Raw genomic sequence first — 17,400 nt, 5'->3', positions numbered from 1 at the left:
AACCCTTGGGTCTGAGCTGCCTTTTGAGATGCCTCAGGAGGGGTTTTTGAATCTAGTACTACCGCCCACTTCCAGTTCCTTGAAGCATCCTTATCTCGGGGCATGAGGGTTTCTCTGGAAATGAAGGTGCTTTGTTTTTGTGTGTCTGTGATGGTGGCAGCTGCAGAGCCCCACCTGCTTGTTGACCTCAAAGATCAGGCATCACTTTTTTTCAAACTTTTATTGAAAAACCGAGGGTGTGCTCTATCCCTTTTCAGAAAAGACGCTTCTCATACCTGTTGGCAGAAGGACCAGCTGTGAGGTGAGGGCAGGAGCATGGAGGCATGGAAGAGACCTCCACCCCAAGGACAGAGACAGTGGAGAGGGTTGGTCACTTACGAATGGAGGCTGTGGACACCACCTTCCACCTGAGCTGAGGATGTTCTCTTCTCAAACTTGAGCTCTCCAGAATACATCATGGCTCTGAAGAGAGGCAGAAGTCAGATGTGGGTAGCTGGCCCTGGACCAGGCCCTCTACCCAATGACCCAGCTCCCTAAGCTTACCGGACTTGGGTCAAACTCTTGGCACCAATGTCCTGGCAGGAGTGCTGGATGCCGGCAATCAGGTAGGGAACAAATTTGTGGATGGATCCTTTATCCTGCACAGCCCCAGACACCCCCTGGGCCACCTTGATTTTGTCAGCTTCACTGCAGGGAGAGGCAGGAAACACAGGCAAAGTTCAAATATGGATGATGCTGCCAGTGCAAGGTTAGCATAGGGCAACTGACCTGCCTGTCCCACCTGAAATATCGGTTCTGGCTGCTGAGATGCTTGTCCATGGCATCGAGAGAACCCATACCACGATATTTCTTTAGCCGGATCCCATCAGAGAAAAAATACTCGCCAGGGGCTTCAGTGGTAGCAGCCAGGAGGGAGCCCATCATAACTATGGACAGAAGGAATGCTAGGGGAAGACCCTGAATGGCATTAGGGAAGGAGACCCACTAGGCTCCCTGAATGTTGGGCCTCACCTGTGGAAGCCCCAAGGGCCAAAGCTTTGGCAATATGGCCCACATTTTGGATTCCTCCATCAGCGATGACAGGAACACCAAAGCGCCGTGCATATTCTGACACCTTGTACACTGCTGTTGCTTGGGGCCGCCCACAGGCCAGCACTGTTGAGACATGGAGGAACAAATGGGGGTGGCATTAGTGGGGATAGGCAAGAGGCTCTGTGGCCACAAATCAGCACCCAGGAGCTCTCAGTTACACCTGCACCAGGACTACAGCCTGGTAGAGGAAGAGTCTTGTCTGGGATGGCTGCTGCCCCATCAGCCTTAAACAGTACAAATGGCTGTGATGGCCTCCACTCACCCTTGGCATGTGCGCGTGCATATGTGCATGGCCCAGGGCAGCCTCAAGCACATGCAGTCAGCAGCCGGGAAAGCCCCGCCCAACTGATATCAGGTGGGGTAGGGGTCACCGTGCAGTTAGTACCCAGAGACCCACCCCTTGCTCCCGCATGGTGGGCAGCTCAGGCAAGATAAGGGCAGTGGTCATGTGGAAGGAAGAGTGGACCCCAGAGTTGGTCCTTAAGCTGTGCCTACTGCAGGAGATGTGGGCAGAGCAGGGCCTACCTGGTGGAGGTCCTGCCCTACAAACACCCCAGGAAGAGGAGGGAGCTGTGTTCTTGAGCAGCTCCCAAAACCATGGTCTGTCATTCAGTTTGCCCTGCCCACCCGTCAGCACCACAAACCCCGGGAGCTACAGCTACAGTCAACCAAGCAGCCGGGCAGTGGGCAGCTGGGCCGGGCCAGTGGACCGGGCCGGACTTACTATAGCAGCCCGTGACAGTAGAAGGGCATTTGGGGCTGTGGGACTTTATGTCTGGAGGGATCTTGGGAGCCGCTAAATAAAACAAACAGACCAGAGTTTAGAGAGGGCACGGAGCAGGAGAGCGGGGAGGCCAGGCTAGGCGGGGGCGGGGGGGAGGAGGTGGCAGGTGTAGAATGACGAGAGCTCGTCTTACTTCCAGCATGTTACCCATCCAAGGGGCCTGTTTGGCCCTGGGGCTGCCCCTACTGGAGGACTCAGTGTAGTTCCCGTAAGAGCGCTTGGCTCCAGGGCATGTGGGGCTAAGGGCCCTGCTAAAGCCAGGTCTCTGAGGGCCTTGCCAAAATGTCTTCTTACCTTCTTGAGTGATGCAGATGGAGCCACTGCCCATTCCCACCCGCAGGGCGTCTACACCAGCATCAATGAGGTTCTTGGCCTGAGCAGCTGTGACCACTGCAGGGAGGAACAGGGAAAGGCTCACATGAAGGTCTACGTGGGAGCCTAGCTCCCCCACTCTCGCCCCACATCCTTCAGTGCCCAGTCTTGTCTCACCATTGCCTCCAATGACTTGGAGACTGGGGTATTTCTCTTTGATGTACTTGATCATGTTGATCTGGAAGATGGAGTTTCCCTGGGAAGAGTCCTGAGACAGGAAGGTAGTCCCAATGAGACTGTGGTATGACAGCTGCTCTTACCACCCCACCTTGCCTGTGCAGCAGCTCACCAAAACCACCACATCCACACCAGCCTGGGCTAGCAAGTCCAGCCGATACTTGTCATCCTCATGAGTGCCAATGGCTGCTCCACACAGCAGCTGCTTCTTGGCATCTTTGGAGGCCAGTGGGTAATCTCGGTTTTTCTTCAGGTCTGTCCGGGCAATGATGGCCACCAGCTCATCATCTTCATTTACAATGGGTAACTTTCCTGGGGGCAGGGCAGGACATAAATCAGGACCTTGGTCTTTGGTTCCAGAACCCTTCCTACCTCTAGGACTCACCCTTCTTGCTGCGCTGCAGAATTTCATTTGCTTCCTTCAATGTGATGCCTGCAGGGGCTACCACCAAGTCTTCCCTCTTTGTCATGATCTATAAGAGAGGGGAGTTGTGAGGAACGGCAATAGGAGATCAGGCCTCCAACAGACCCTACCTTAACTCAAGGGTGAGGTTCCAAAGACCACCATGTTTACACACCTGCACCCAGACTACCCTCAAGTAAACCCAACAGTCTGCAGCAATCTAGTGGCAAGAGTGAGAATTTAGTAGAAAGGACATCAGGTGCATGGAGCACATTGTGGAGAAAGAGCCACACCGGAGAAATGACAAGAGGAGGCTGAAGTTAGTCCTTGAGCACAGCCCCCACTCTGGGTGTGGCAAAAAATTTGGGTATGCTGGCAAACATTGGGCAGATTGAAAGCCTTTGGTGGGGAAGAGATGCAGGAACCTCATGAAAGGGTCAGAAACTTAGCCGGGTGTTCATCTTTCCTGGACAGCAGAGGCCCTCAGAGTTGCCATTCAGACAACAGAACAGAAGCCTTTATCTTTAGCCTGGGCTGTCAGAGTTTGCCTGTGCTGTCAGTGGCACCCACCTCTCCCAAAAACCGGTCATGCTCCTCCTCCTTGAGAAAATCAATGTCCCTCGAGGAGATGATGCCCACCAGGCGGCTCCCCATCCGGCCTGTGTCAGTGATGGGGATACCACAGAAGCCATGCCGGGCCTTGGCTTCAAAGACATCCCTCACTCGATCCTTGGGACTGAGGACCACAGGGTCCGTGATGAATCCCTGCTCATATTTCTGGAAGGGATGGTGAAAAAGGGCACTTCTGAACCACTTTCATCAGACTTTTGGTCTGAAGTGTGGGATCTGTGCCAGCTCCCCCTTTGGCAGTGCCACAGGATCAAATCACACAAACACTTCAAACCCAGAGCTAGGAGACATGACTGAACTGTAGGCACTATCCACCTGGCCCTCTTCTGTTGCTTTAAGACACAGGGTCTCAAGCTCTTCTCCTCAGGAATTGAACCCCCACAGTGGGAAAGAAAGGATCCTAAATCAGGAGAATAATTCCCCCACTCCCACCCCACTCCACCTCAGTGCAATTTCCCAGGAGCTCTTGACAGTGATCTTTTCCCTTCTGACCTTCACTTTACGAACTTCATTGGCCTGGAATTCTGGTGTACAGTTGTGGTGGATGAAGCCAATACCACCTGTAAGCTGCAGGATACACAGAAAGAAAACGGGAAAAGTGACAAAGAAGAGTGGCATGATTGTATGCCTGTGGGAAAGAGAGATGGGGCCCCTGCTTCTGCCCTCACATGCCACAGTGCTCACCGCCATTGCTATGGCCATCCCAGCCTCTGTGACTGTGTCCATGGGTGAGGAAACAAGTGGGGTCTTCAGAGTGATCTTTTTAGTCAGAGCAGAGGTCAGGTCCTAAAGAAATAAGGCCAACTAATGTGCAAAAGCACCTCATATACCTCAGGGCGGTGCCATGTTCCCCGCAAAACAGGTGCTCTGTATGACCTGCATGCCAGTAAGACCATTCCATAGCATCCACCCCCCAAAAGCAATCTACTGAGATAGCCGAGAGGGGACAGCAGCGCTTTTATCCAACCTTGATACTTAGGATCCAATTCCTGTCCATACTCACCACTTGGTCTGCAGTGAAATCGATGTACCCGGGGAGAATGAGAAAGTCACTAGAGGGGAGGGGAATTGGGAGTAAGGGTCAGGCTTATGGCAGCCTGAGACGCCATCCTCATAAATAATCTCTTAAGGCATTCCGGCAGAGAGGGAAATGACCTAGCCCGAGTATCACAGGCAAGGCAGAGAACAAGGTAGAGATGGAGACAGCGGACCTTTTCTGCCACCTAGCTGTCATCAGCGCCTCTGGCATCCTGACAACTCCATGTGCCCAGAGAACAGAGTTTCTAACCTGGAAATCTCAGGCACTACCAAGATGCCTCCTCCATCCCGCCCGCTTCAGACCTGTCAAACTGAACCTGAGATGGGTGGGGAGTTTCCGGAACCTGTCCCCCACGCCCGAGCCAAGCGGGCTCAATGGAAGCCCCACCCGGCCTCCCAACCCTGCGCGCCGCTCCTCTCCTGGCCCAGGTGAGCCCGGTAGGCCCGCACTTGTAGGTGAGGCCGTCCCCGCAGTTGAACAGCTGCTGTGCCGTGAGCCCGTCGTCCGGCACGTAGGACGTGCCCCCGCTAATCAGGTAGTCGGCCATGGCTAGCGCGGGGAAAGGCCGCGCGTCTCCGAAGACGTCGCCGCAGAGGCCTCCTTCTTCTGGGCCGCGCCAATATAAACCCGCCGATATCGTCACTGCGCCCAGCGCGTCGCCAACGTCAGGACGCAGCACGCACGTACAGAGCTCGTACGCCTCTAGGGCGGGGCTGGCGGGAGAGAACGCAGGCGCATAGCACGCCCTAGGGCTGTTTCCTGTTGCTACCCCCTCCCACAGGACCTCGCCCCATCCAACGAACAGGCAAGGCTTTGCTGCCACTGTCCCGCCTGGCTCCTCCCAAATGAAGAGGCGTTGTTCACTAGCATGTTGAAAAGACGTGCTTGTCATTCTTAATAAACAACTAAATTAAGAATACATAAGAGAAACAGAGTGGTATCTTTATATGATACACAAGTGTATGTTACAAGAATTCCATCAGGCACAGAAGCCTCAGGTTTAAGGCCTCAATGTTAGGCCAAAAAAAAAGACATGGTAAAGTTTTTACTTTAACATCTAAAATGTCACGTGTCATAAAGGAGGGTGTAATAGAAATTGTCTTTAATAAATCATAATTGAAGTTCCCCTCATTTTCCTTCCATTAAGATGCTAGGTTTATGTCTGAGCATGAAGAAAGAAAAGACCATGGCTCCCCTGTGGTCAGCGAAGTCTGCCAGTCAGAGTGGAAGCCAGCTGGGGAGATTCCCTGGAGGGTCCATCCATCATTAATTCCATCTTTCTGGAGGAAGGGAAGGGGCGACATTTCTCCTAACAGTCCAAGCCCTTTCCTCAGGCCCCACACAAAAAAAGTCAGCCAGCAACTGTCTAGGACATCTGGCTCTCAGGAAACCCAGAGCCCCCATGGGCTGAGAAGTCTGCCACAGCACGTTTATGAAGATGCACAGGGGGCAAAGTTTCCTTTTACATTTGAAATAGAAGCAGTCTGAAAGGGTTCATAACTACACCAATAAAAAAAGAAAAGAAAAAAATGGAGGCCTCTTCTTTAGTGTGAAAGTGTCCGTTTTTTCCTGGATGGTCTCCCTTGCACCATGGCTGAGGGATCTCAGTGCATGGTGCTTGCGTTGGCCACTGCAATGGCCTCCTGAATTTCTCGTATCACCAGGATCCGAGTCAGCATCTGTCCCATCTGCTCTCTGCTGATAGGCTGGACTGAGTACCAGATTGGGCTGTTGGGGGCCACCACCGGCTCGGGCGTCAGGTAAAAGGTGTCATTCCGGCCTTTCACACTCTGGGGGCTGAAGAATACATGGGTAAAAGCTGGGTAAGACCACCATGATCTCAACCCTCCCACCATGAACCTCCTGAACAGATGCTATCTGCAAAAGATGGGAAGCTCTGGAAAGCATGGTGGCACAGCTCCTAAATTCCATGCAGCCAATACACACTACCTCTAGGACGTCCCTTTGGAGTTACTGCAAATGCCAGTGTTAGGCTGCCCATCTTCTGCTCCTCCCTCACACACTGCCAGGTGTGATTCCTCTGACTAGGGCTCCCGGGGCTCATCTACTTGAGTACACCATATCCCACCCTGAACCAAATTCAGCACCCAGAAGGTCTATCTCCAAGTCTTTGCTATGTTGTTTCCTCTACTCCATCCATTGATAATTCCTCAACTTGATCTGAGGGACTCTGACTTCTCCGCTTGGCTATGATGCTGGGGCCTTTACCTGGACTCACACCCCCTCAACGTTGTGCTATACTTCTCTTAAGTACTTAGCACATGCCATCCTCTAACAGTTATTCATCCACTGATTCAAGATTTATCAAAGGGCTACTGTGTGCCAGGCCTGCACTAGGTGCTGATATTAAAAGAAATGAATAAGACCAAAGAGTCCCTATATTATGGAGTTTACAGGTAAGAGGGGAGACAGACAGCAATTAAAGTTACATAAAGACAAAGAAAATAACAAACAGTGGTAAGGGTTACAGAAGAAACAGCCAGAGAGAACAGGCAGGGAATTTGGAAATGCTTCCCTAATAAAGCTCTTTTAAGGATGGATAGGAGCTAACTAGATAAACAGGCAGGGGATGGCAGGGTTTGCCCAACAGCGAAAAGTTCTGTGCACAGGTCTTGAGGAAGGGAGAGCATGATGCCCTTCAGTGGAGAAGAGCCAGTGTGGCTAGAGAGCCAAGAGCTACACAGACATGAGGTTAACAAGGGAGAGTACATGAAAGGCCCTGCTGGCCACATTAGGATTACTGTCTTTCTCTGTAGAGTAAAAGGAAACCACTAAAGGTTTTAATCTAAGTAACACGGTAAGACCTACAATGTAGAAAGATCTTCTGGCATTGCTGTTAAGATGATATACCAAACTGCAGGGGCAAGAGAGAACGAAAGCCAAGGAAAGGAGATCCCCTTAGACTGACAGTGGTGGTGAGAAAAGGTCAAGGCCAGGAAGATGCAGGGCTATGCTCAATATGTAACAGAGGCAGCCTCTCTGTACCGTCCTCCCTCTACCTTCATCCTCTCTCCATGAAAGTGGACCATCAGGGAGCAGTGCTGGGCACATGCTTTGGGAAAACCAATAAGCTTGCTTCTATATTTAACTTTTCAGAAGTGTGTTTTTACTCTGCCTGTGACTAGAGAATGCTTTTGCGCACACGCACGCACGCACACACACACACGCACACACACACACGTCACCCAGTCACAATAAAGCCTCCTCACCATTTAAAGAGGTAGAAATCGTAGAGCTTGATAGGACATCTCAGTGGATTCTCTGGATTTTCCGTTTGTTCTGCATACATGTCATCTGTAACTATAAAACATACCCCCCCACCACCACAGACATGGCATCAGATTGCCTTTACTCAGGCTCAGATTAGAAACCTTAGGCTTCCAGCCATCCCAACCAGGAAATACTGGGAAGGAAAAGGGTGTGAGGCATGGGCAGTTGAGTATGAAAGGAAAAGGCAGCTATCATTTCTGGGGCGTCTCTGCTTCTAGAAGAGTTTGAAGTTTCTGGCTGGGGAGAAGGGAATGGAAAACTCCTATCCAGCAAATCCCAATCTTCACACTCATTACTAGCCCCCCAGGCACAAGGGCAGGGCAGGACTAGTAGCACCTGTTTCTGCAACCCCTACCTCTTTCCCCTACCTTTCTGGCCAGTCTGGTGTATCCCAAGTGCCTTCAGGTACCGAATACTCGTGCTTTTATCCTTAGGATTAGAGGGGTTCTTCTTTGTCTGTCGTAAGACCTTGGAGAAGGCCAGCTTCATGTGCTGGTCCACTGTCTTCAACAGGAAGTATCTGCACCACAAGTGAAAGCAAGGCAAAGGGAGGGGTGCCAGGAGGAGACCGTGACTTACCCTCCGCCATCAGGGCTTCAGAGGAGCCGCTGCCCACACTCCCAGAATCTGGGCAGGCCCATGCCCAAACACACTGTCTAGTGGAGGAATCTCATCAAGACTGATGGTAGGGATCTGGCAAGGCTGTCTGCCTCACTGGTCAGCACACAAAATGTAGCCAAGTGGGGCTGAGGGCTTTCAGTAGCTCAAAGGCTCTCAAGTATATATCAAAGGTATTCAGAAGTCCATCTGGATAGTTTCTACCCTCTTCACTGGGCAGATGCCAGCAGTGGCTAAGCATGGAGCCTCTAGAACACTTACTTGGTGTTAAAGAACATGAGGGTGGTCAGCAGGGTGGAAGGGGAGTGAGCGCCGAGCTGCTTGCACTCCCACAGCATCTCCTCAGTCACGTGGCTGGGCAGGACATAGCCTAGGAGGAACAGAGTACTGCTACAACAAGAGGATGGCAGGCAGTCCCTCAAAGGTGCAGGATGGGAGGTGTGAACCACAACAAGGACCACACAGGAGTACAAGCTTAACTGGAGAAGTTTTCCTGGGATACGGCAAAATCATCTGGAAAGCTTGTTAAAACACAAACAGCTGAGTCCCAACCCAAGTTTCTGGGCAGGACCCGAAAATGTGTTTTCAACAAGTTCCTAACACCACTGAGAACCACTGCCCTACATGATCACTCTCACCTGATGTTAATTCTTCCTCTAATTGCAGATTAATAAGGGGTAGAAGGACATCCCTCAGAGAAACACCCAAAAGTACAAGCCAACCTCTCTGCATATATGCAAACTTCTCTGAAAAGAGGGTACAGAGCTTTCATTATACTTTCAAAGGTATCCAGGCCAGGGCCCAAAGAACTGGTATACACGCCCATTTGCCCTGTTAAACTTCTCATGTCTTCCATCTCTAGAAAGCAAACCCATTCTCATCCCCTTTGGAAAAAGGGGAGAATGATATTCAGATCTATTATAGGTTTCCTCCATAGGGCAAGTTTTACTGTAAGACCCTGGTTCATAAGCTAACTGAATGCTGGACAGGGGCTAAGGCAGTGGTTTGATCAAGAGCCCTGGGCAGGCAGGTCTACACCAAAGGAAGATGACACTTGGGCTGATCATCAAGCCCCCTTCATATGTTCATTCAATAGTCAATGTCCAAGTGTATGTGTGCCAGGGACTGAGGGCATGGTGAAACAGCAGCAGACACCAGCATTCTCCTGCAGGAGTTTCAGGATTCTCCAGGCAGGGAGGGTGGCACTTCTTCGAAGCAGGGGAATGTTCTGCCCAATACATTCCTTTTCTCTGTTCTTGCCAAAGCTGGCCCTCTGACTCCATTAGTGCACTTCCATCTCTTTAGGGAATGTCTGCCTCTACTATTCTATTTTGTGGCCCAATGGCAATGAGATAAACTTCCTTGCTCTCAGACAAATCTTAAGCGGGATGAGTGACAGAAGACAGCGCTCCTCAGGGAGGAGGGAAGGCCAGCCCTAGGAGCGGCCCCAGGCATCCCTTGGCATGCCCTGTTTTCCCTGGGTTCACTCTGCCACCTGGTGTCACTTCCCTATAATCACTTGTTAACAACACAACTTAAAGTGAACTTTAATGCCTGAAAACCAGAACTCCTCTGGCACGGGCAACAGGAGATACAGATGGAAACAACATATAAAAGTCTCATAGTTCTGAATCTGAACTGCAAAGCATCAAAATGATCTATTTTATATTAATTTTTTTAGTTAGGCCTAGAAACCCAAGGAGCAATGAGCACCCCTACCATCCAGACTGTGATAACGAAATACCACTTAACACTGAAAAGTACCAGGCTCCATGGAGAACTGATGAATTCCACATTGGGAGACAGAAAATGTCCAGGATAAGCCTGGAACATTCAGGCAAACCAGAAATCAAGGAAGTAGGGTCATGTCAAATGAACTTAAGAGCCAATTTAAAGAGGCTCCAAATGGCCAAAGATGGGACAATTTGTGCATCATTAAAGATAACAAGTGAGGGCTTCCCTGGTGGCGCAGTGGTTGAGAGTCCGCCTGCCGATGCAGGGGACATGGGTTCGTGCCCCGGTCTGGGAGGATCCCACATGCCGCGGAGCAGCTGGGCCCGTGAGCCATGGCCGCTGAGCCTGTGCGTCCAGAGCCTGTGCTCCGCAACGGGAGAGGCCAGAACAGTGAGAAGGCCCGCGTACCGCAAAAAAAAAAAAAAAAAAAAAGATAGCAAGTGAAATGAACTGAATTATATTAAATATGTTTAAATTAATTAGCTCACAATGATTCTCTAAACAAACAAACAAACCCCAGCTGGAGGAAGCTGGTGAACCAACTCATTACTGTGAAAACTGCTAAACAAAGAAGAAGAAACAAGCCCTTATCCTGTCTCTTCTATACAATCTATACTGCTAGGAATTCAAAGAGTTGATGAGGGAAAGTTTCTCTTTTGTGTTTCAGCTAATAATGAAGTAATAACATTAGAATACCACTGCTTGCAACTCCTCATGAATTAATGGATCCAGACATTATGGGCACCTGATGGAAGTAAGTAACCCATCTATGATGTAACCTTGCCAAAAAGAAAACACACAAAAAAAACAAAACTTGATTAATCAAGTCTTTATATGCAACTACCAATTAACTGTAAATACAGGGGACAGAAGAATATGTTAAATTACAGCATGGAGATATAATAGCAAAAATCAGACTTTTTAAAAGGCTAGTTTCTTCCATAAATAAATTGCAGGAAAAATAAGGGGGAAATTAAAGATTAAAGCTAAACATTAAAAGGTATAACAGCAATTTCAATGTGTGGACCTTATCTGCAACTTGACTCAAACAAATAAAATTCTGATATTTATGGGACAATTAGAAATTCGAACAAAGGGGAGAATTTGATGACATTATGGACTTATCTTTTTTAAAAAAAGTATAATAACGGCATTGTGGAATGTCAATAACATATTAAAATATTTACAGATAAAGTGTCTGGGATTTACTTCAAAATAACACGGTGCGGGGTAACAGACCGTGTATATATGGAACAAGCTGTGCCACGGGTACATGGGAGTGCCATTAATTTATTCTGTTTATTTTATATGTGCTTGAAATTTCCATAATAAAAAGTTTTAAAATGCAGACTTTATATAGCCACACTTGGTTTGAAATTTTGCAAATCATGTAGATTCACTTACTCAGGTGTCTGTTCTAATGACATCCCCTCAGAGAGGTCTCCCTCCTAATATACCCTTAACACTTTCCATTCTCTGTGCTTTGTTCTTCAAAGCACTTAATTACCATAAATTAATGTGATTATTTATACAGTCTCCCCCGTTAGACTGTAAGCTTCATTTTGTTCACTACTGAATTATATTATGTACACCTGGAACTGCCTGGCACATAGTAGGCACTCAAAAAATATTTGTGTAAACAATGTTTTTTTTAAAGGTTAAGCATGTAACTATGACGACAAATGTTAACGAGACTAAATCATTTTGTAATATATACATACTGTATCAAATCATTGTTGTACACCTGAAACTAATATGATGTTATATGTCAATTATATCTCAATTTTTAAAAAAGATTAAGAAAAAGTTAAACAACATGCATTTTATTAAATCCAGAGCCAGGATTAAAACTCAGATATTCGTGTGGACATAAGGTTTTCAACTCATTTGGGTAAATACAAAGAAGCATGACTGCTGGATCCTAAGGTAAGAGAATGCTTGGGACCCATTCAGCCATTCTAATAGGTATATAGTGGTACATCACTGTATGTATGTATGTATATATGTATTTATGCATGCGGTGCCACGTGGCTTGTGGAATCTCAGTTCCCAGACCAGGCACTGAACCCGAGGCACGGCAGTGAAAGCACCAAATCCTAATCAGCAGGCCACCAGGGAACTCCCATCACTGTTGTTTTAATTTGCCATTTCCTGATGATATATGATAAATATCTTTTCATATACTTATCTGCCAGCTTCTTTGGTGAGACATCTGTTCAGATCCTTGACCCATTTTTTAAATTGGGTTCTTTGTTTTGTTATTATTGACTGTTAAGGGTTTTTTATATATTTTGGATCCCAGTCCTTTATCAGATATGTGTTTTGCAAAGATTTCCTCCCAGTCTGTGGCTTGTCTTTTCATTCTCTTAACAATGTCTTTCACAGAGAAGAAGTTTTTGTTTGTTTTTTAAATTTTAATAAAGTCCAACTTACCAATTTTTTCGTTTCACAGATTGTGCTTTTTGTGTTGTATCTAAAAAGTTACCAACAAACCTGAGGTCACCTAGATTTTCTCCTATTTTATCTTCTAGGAGTTCTATAGCTTTACATTTAAGTCTATGATTCATTTTTTAAAAAAATATGTGCATGTCCAGTTGTTCCAGCAGCATTAGTTGAAAAGACTATCCTGGGAATCCCTGGCGGTCCAGTGGTTAGGACTTGGTGCTTTTCACTGCATGGCCCAGGTTCAATTCGTGGTCAGGGAACTAAGATCCCGCAAGCCACATGGCGAGGCCAAAAAAATAAAAGAAAACAAAACAAAAGACTATCCTTTCTCCATTTAACTGCCTTTGCCCCCGGTCAACGATAAATTGGTTATATTCGTGTGGTTCTACTTCTGGACTCTCTATTCTGTTCCACGGATCTGTCTATTCTTTCACCAAAGACCTGCACACAATGTTTACAGCAGCTTTATTCATAATTACCGAAACGTGGAAACAACCAAAATGTCCTTTAATAGGTGAATGGATAAACAAACTGGCACATTCATAAAACGGAATATTATTCAGCACAAAAAAAAAAATGAGCTATCAAGCCATGAAAAGACATGCAGGAACATTAAATGAAATTATTGAAAGAAATTAACACAATTATTCTAACTATATGACATTCTGGAAAAGGCAAGATTATGGAGACAGTAAAAAAGATCAGAGGTTGCCAGATAGTCAGGGGAACGGAGGGAGGGATGAATAAGTGGAACACGGGGAATTTTAAAGCAGTGAAACTTCTGTATGATACTGAATTATAAATACATGTCATTATACATTTGTCAAAACCCACAGAATATACAACCCAAGGAGGGAACTCTAATGTAAACTTCAGACTTTAGTTAATAATAATGTACCAAACATTGGCTCATCAATTTTAACAAATACACTACACTAATACAAGATACTAATAATAGGGGAAAACTATGTGAGGGAGTATATGGGATTCTCTGTATCTCCTGCTCAGTTTTCCTGTAAACCTAAAACTGCTCTTAAAAACAGTTTATTTAAAAAAAAACAAAAAAACAAAAAAAAACACCTCAAACATTCTACTGCGAAACTCATGTTCTTTCCAACACAACATGCTGCCCAGGTTATCCATGGGTAAAGCAAAAATTATGTTCTATATATGTAGAATGTATGTTTAAACATAAGGGGAAAAAAACTCAATATGTAATATAATTAACCTACAGATGAAATAGTTCATAATTCTTAATTTTTGCAAGGATTCTAATTTGAATCAATAAATTTTAATAGGGAAAAAAAAATGGAGTAACTACCCCACACTCTGCATGCCCCTGTGTCCTTGCCACACTGGGACCCGCAAGATTCTCTGTCTGGTGAGCCGTGCCCCTTCCACATCAGGCCAAGCAGCACAGAGACTGATGTTTGGTGCCTGGGATTTATAGCCTCCTCACCCACATGCTAGCCACACAAGTAGCTGATCTTTTTTTTTTTTTTCCCCAGCTGATCTTTTTAAAACCCAGGTGCTAAAGACATCCAAGGACTAGGAAGATTCTTACCAAGTGGAGTAACTCGGGGCTGAATGTCCTTCAGAACTTCATGCAGCCACTCCGTGAATCGAACATAATAAAGATCGGAGAAAATGTCATCAACCCGTCCATTTTCAAAAAGATACTAAAAGAAAAATAATCAATAAAAGTTGTCGGTAGTCTCTTGGGCAAGTTGTTGAGGGGAAGCAAACATTTTTCTACCAGTACCCTCACCTCTCCCTACCCATTCCTCCCCCATTAACAAACCAACACACCAAGTCAAAACTGTCCAGCAGGGACTTCCCTGGTGGTCCAGTGGTTAAGAATCTGTCTTCCAATGCAGGGGACTTGGGTTCGATCCCTGGTTGGGGAACTAAGATCCCACATGCTGTGGGGCTACTGAGCCCATGCACCACAACTAGAGAGAAGCCCACACGCCACAACAAAAGATCCTACGTGCCGCGACAAAGAGCCAACGCAGCCAAATAAATAAATTTAAAAAAACTGTCCAGTGTGTGGCAATTTCACAGTATACTTCAGCATGTGAACTGACTCTCACAACACTCTTGAGAGTTGGGTCAATGGCGCAGATTTTGTGAATGCTATTTCACCCAAGTAAGGCATTGTCTTGTGGTAGCAAAAATCACAATGTGGGCTCCAGGGCCAACCTCTTATTAGCTATGGTATAAGTTTAGTAACTCATGCGAGTCTTTTAACTTTGGGGGGGCTCAGTTTCCTTGTTTGTAAATGGAGATGACTGTGCCTGCCTTCCAGGAGTGAGAGAGCATGGAATGAGACAAAGCATGTAGAGCAATTCACCCAGTGCTCTGGGTGACTGGTTAAGAAAGAGGAACAAAGTGGGAGATGGGCTTTTCTCAGGCCTAAGCAACAGGGTGAGTCCTAGTTAGCAAGTGTTCTTCCATCATACTGTGGGCTTCTCCACAATAGCATTCAAACACTAAGAAAACCACTTCTGCTCTCCTAAACTGCCAGTCCTGAAATGAATTTCTCTGTTAATCTTCATCTTAGATGTCCTGAAAACCTAACTACAGTTGTATATTCTAGCTAGACACTTCCAAATAATTATTTTGCATTAATGCAGGAAACAATGAGAAGACAAGCTACATGTCAGCACGAGACTTTTTTCTGGATAAATTGCTTTTCTGCAAACTACATGTTTACTTTAATGAAAAGTGTTATACATAAATGTTCCATGATAGGGCTTCGCTGGTGGTGCAGTGGTTGAGAATCTGCCTGCCAATGCAGCGGACACAACACAGCAATCAATCAATCAATAAAAATGTTCCATGATAAAAAAAGGCTCTAAGGTAATATATCAAATATTTTAATAGATGTTTCTCTAGATAGTGGGATTATGATGATGTTTATTTTTTAAAGTGAATATGTAGATCTTTTCCAATTTTAAAAAACATACATTTAAAAATTCACTATATAGTTGAAAGAGAATGTCTTTATTGTAACCACTTGCTTGTCATTTTGCTAATTTGACTACCCAGCAACTACCCAATGGGAACATAGCTCAAACATGTTCCTGTGAAGTTCTGTTTCCTACCTTTTGAATACACAGGAAAATATAGTACAGCACATCTGGGTCATAGGGTTCACCTTCTCCATTTCGAGCTTCCCGTGTCATTAGACAAAGCCCATAATTCAACTCGGCCACAGCAGAAGAGATGAGATCTTCCTGGAATCGCAGCAACTGACGCCCTGCAACACAAGCCCCAGAGGTGAGTGAGGGTCCTGGCAACAGCCGTCTCTTTACTGGTTGCTCATATCCCTGGAAGGGGGTTTCAGAGCAGACACCACTCATGAAGGTGCTGGGATGAAAATGGTCACTTGTATCTACAATCAGAACTAGCCTACAAAGACAACAATCCTGTTTGCCCTATTACACAAAGGGTTTCCTTACCACAATCCTTCCTACCTCATGTATCCCCCCAATTATTATTAGGACCAAGACATGAAAGCAAAAATGCAAAATCCACCCTCTGTAATATGAGGAAGTATGTGAGGATAATGCTAAGGAAGAGGGCCCCTGAGTGCACTCACTAATTCATATCTCCTCCCAGAAGTCTCTCTGTCCCAGAAATCCATGTGTATAAAAATGCCTGATCTTGGGCAAACCCCACAAATTCTGCTCATTTATAGTAGGTCCGGACTGCTTGCTGCTTGTCTTGAATTCAGCATTCTATTTCAGATGGTGCTCCCTAGTGCCCAGAGAGCCAAGGGACACCACTTTCCTGCCATTCTGTCCTCCTGCTGCTTAAGTACCACTGCATTTTTGACAGAGTCCAACCCCCTTTCCCTCCCAAACACTTACTCCCAATGGGTGCCAGTCTGTTCTGAGCATCCTTCTCTAGCTCAGCATTCTTGGTCTGTGCCCAGTTTTTCCATACTTCAAGCCCTTCTTCTGGCTTCAGAGAATTTGGAAGCAGAAGTTCTGGGGAAGGCTGTGGCTGTGACTGTGGTTCAACTTCAGCAACTTGGACAGTTTGAGCCTATGAGAGAGAAACCATCAAAATGCGTCAAAAGGCCTTTGGGCAAAACTGCTAGAAAAATGTTACTTATAGTAAAAAACAAAAACAAATGTACCATACTAATGTTAGATGTTAATAACTGCAGAAATTGGGTGTGGGGTTTATGGAAATTCTGCAATTTTTCTGTAAGTCTAAAACTGTTCTAAAAAATAAAAAAAAAAATCTCAAAAAAAATGTTACTTATAAGTTCTTTTAATTAAAAAACCTCTCTTCTCCTTGCTGTCCTTTCAAGAACCTCTGGAGTTCTATTCTTTACTCCAGAGACAGCAAAGGCTAGTGCAAAGCTCCTTAGTCTTGGCTGTACTTTTGAATTTCTGATTTAAAAACACCAATACCTGAGCTCCACCCCAGAATCTCTTTTTAAAGAGGTATCAGTCTTTTTAAAACCTTCCCATGTAAAAAGGCAATTCTAACATTTAGTCACTGCTCAGAACTACTGGCACAAAGCACTGCTCATCAAACGACAATGTGCAAATAAACCCCTTGGGGATTTTATTAAAATGAAGATTCTGATTAGAAAGATCTCAGGCGGGACCTGAGATTCTGCACTTCTAACAAGTTCCCAAATAAGGGAGCTGGTCTGCAGACTATACTTTGAGTACCAAGTGTCCAGACTGTTAAACTTGGTTGCACCTTAAAATCATCTGGTTGATTTTAAAAAACACCCATGCCTGGGCCTTATCTACGGAGATTCTGATTTAATTGGTTGAAGGTGGAAGCCTG

The 17,400-nt window shown here is 46.1% G+C and overlaps 2 protein-coding genes across 4 annotated transcripts; both read right to left on the bottom strand.

Moving 5' to 3' along the window:
- Window positions 1-173: 173 nt before the first annotated feature.
- Window positions 174-5,273, bottom strand: IMPDH2 (inosine monophosphate dehydrogenase 2). Of its 3 annotated transcripts, XM_007129887.4 has the most exons (15): window positions 4,947-5,273; window positions 4,462-4,510; window positions 4,143-4,244; window positions 3,951-4,025; window positions 3,399-3,605; window positions 2,811-2,898; window positions 2,538-2,737; window positions 2,366-2,456; window positions 2,171-2,266; window positions 1,817-1,888; window positions 1,012-1,155; window positions 782-926; window positions 544-687; window positions 379-462; window positions 174-275 (listed from the first exon to the last, which is right to left on the bottom strand). In XM_007129887.4, exons 1-15 carry the CDS (start codon window positions 5,042-5,044, stop codon window positions 254-256), a joined length of 1,617 nt encoding a protein of 538 aa, XP_007129949.1. In that variant the 5' UTR covers window positions 5,045-5,273; the 3' UTR covers window positions 174-253. The 3 variants fall into 3 exon arrangements, with proteins under 3 accessions (XP_007129949.1, XP_007129950.1, XP_028340685.1); XM_007129888.4 differs by lacking the exon at window positions 1,817-1,888; XM_028484884.2 differs by lacking the exon at window positions 3,399-3,605.
- A 95-nt stretch (window positions 5,274-5,368) lies between these two features.
- Window positions 5,369-16,638, bottom strand: LOC102989831 (transcriptional regulator QRICH1; the record flags this gene model as incomplete). Its single annotated transcript, XM_028484885.2, has 7 exons — window positions 5,369-6,294; window positions 7,728-7,818; window positions 8,157-8,308; window positions 8,668-8,776; window positions 14,150-14,264; window positions 15,693-15,847; window positions 16,461-16,638. Coding segments are annotated over 7 exons (993 nt in total), but the record flags the coding sequence as incomplete, so codon positions are not given.
- Window positions 16,639-17,400: the final 762 nt, after the last annotated feature.

This window comes from Physeter macrocephalus, unplaced genomic scaffold, assembly GCF_002837175.3.
Source record: "Physeter macrocephalus isolate SW-GA unplaced genomic scaffold, ASM283717v5 random_265, whole genome shotgun sequence".
In the NCBI taxonomy this organism is placed as follows: Eukaryota; Metazoa; Chordata; class Mammalia; order Artiodactyla; family Physeteridae; genus Physeter; species Physeter macrocephalus.
This window is presented reverse-complemented; position numbering and strand designations above follow the sequence as displayed.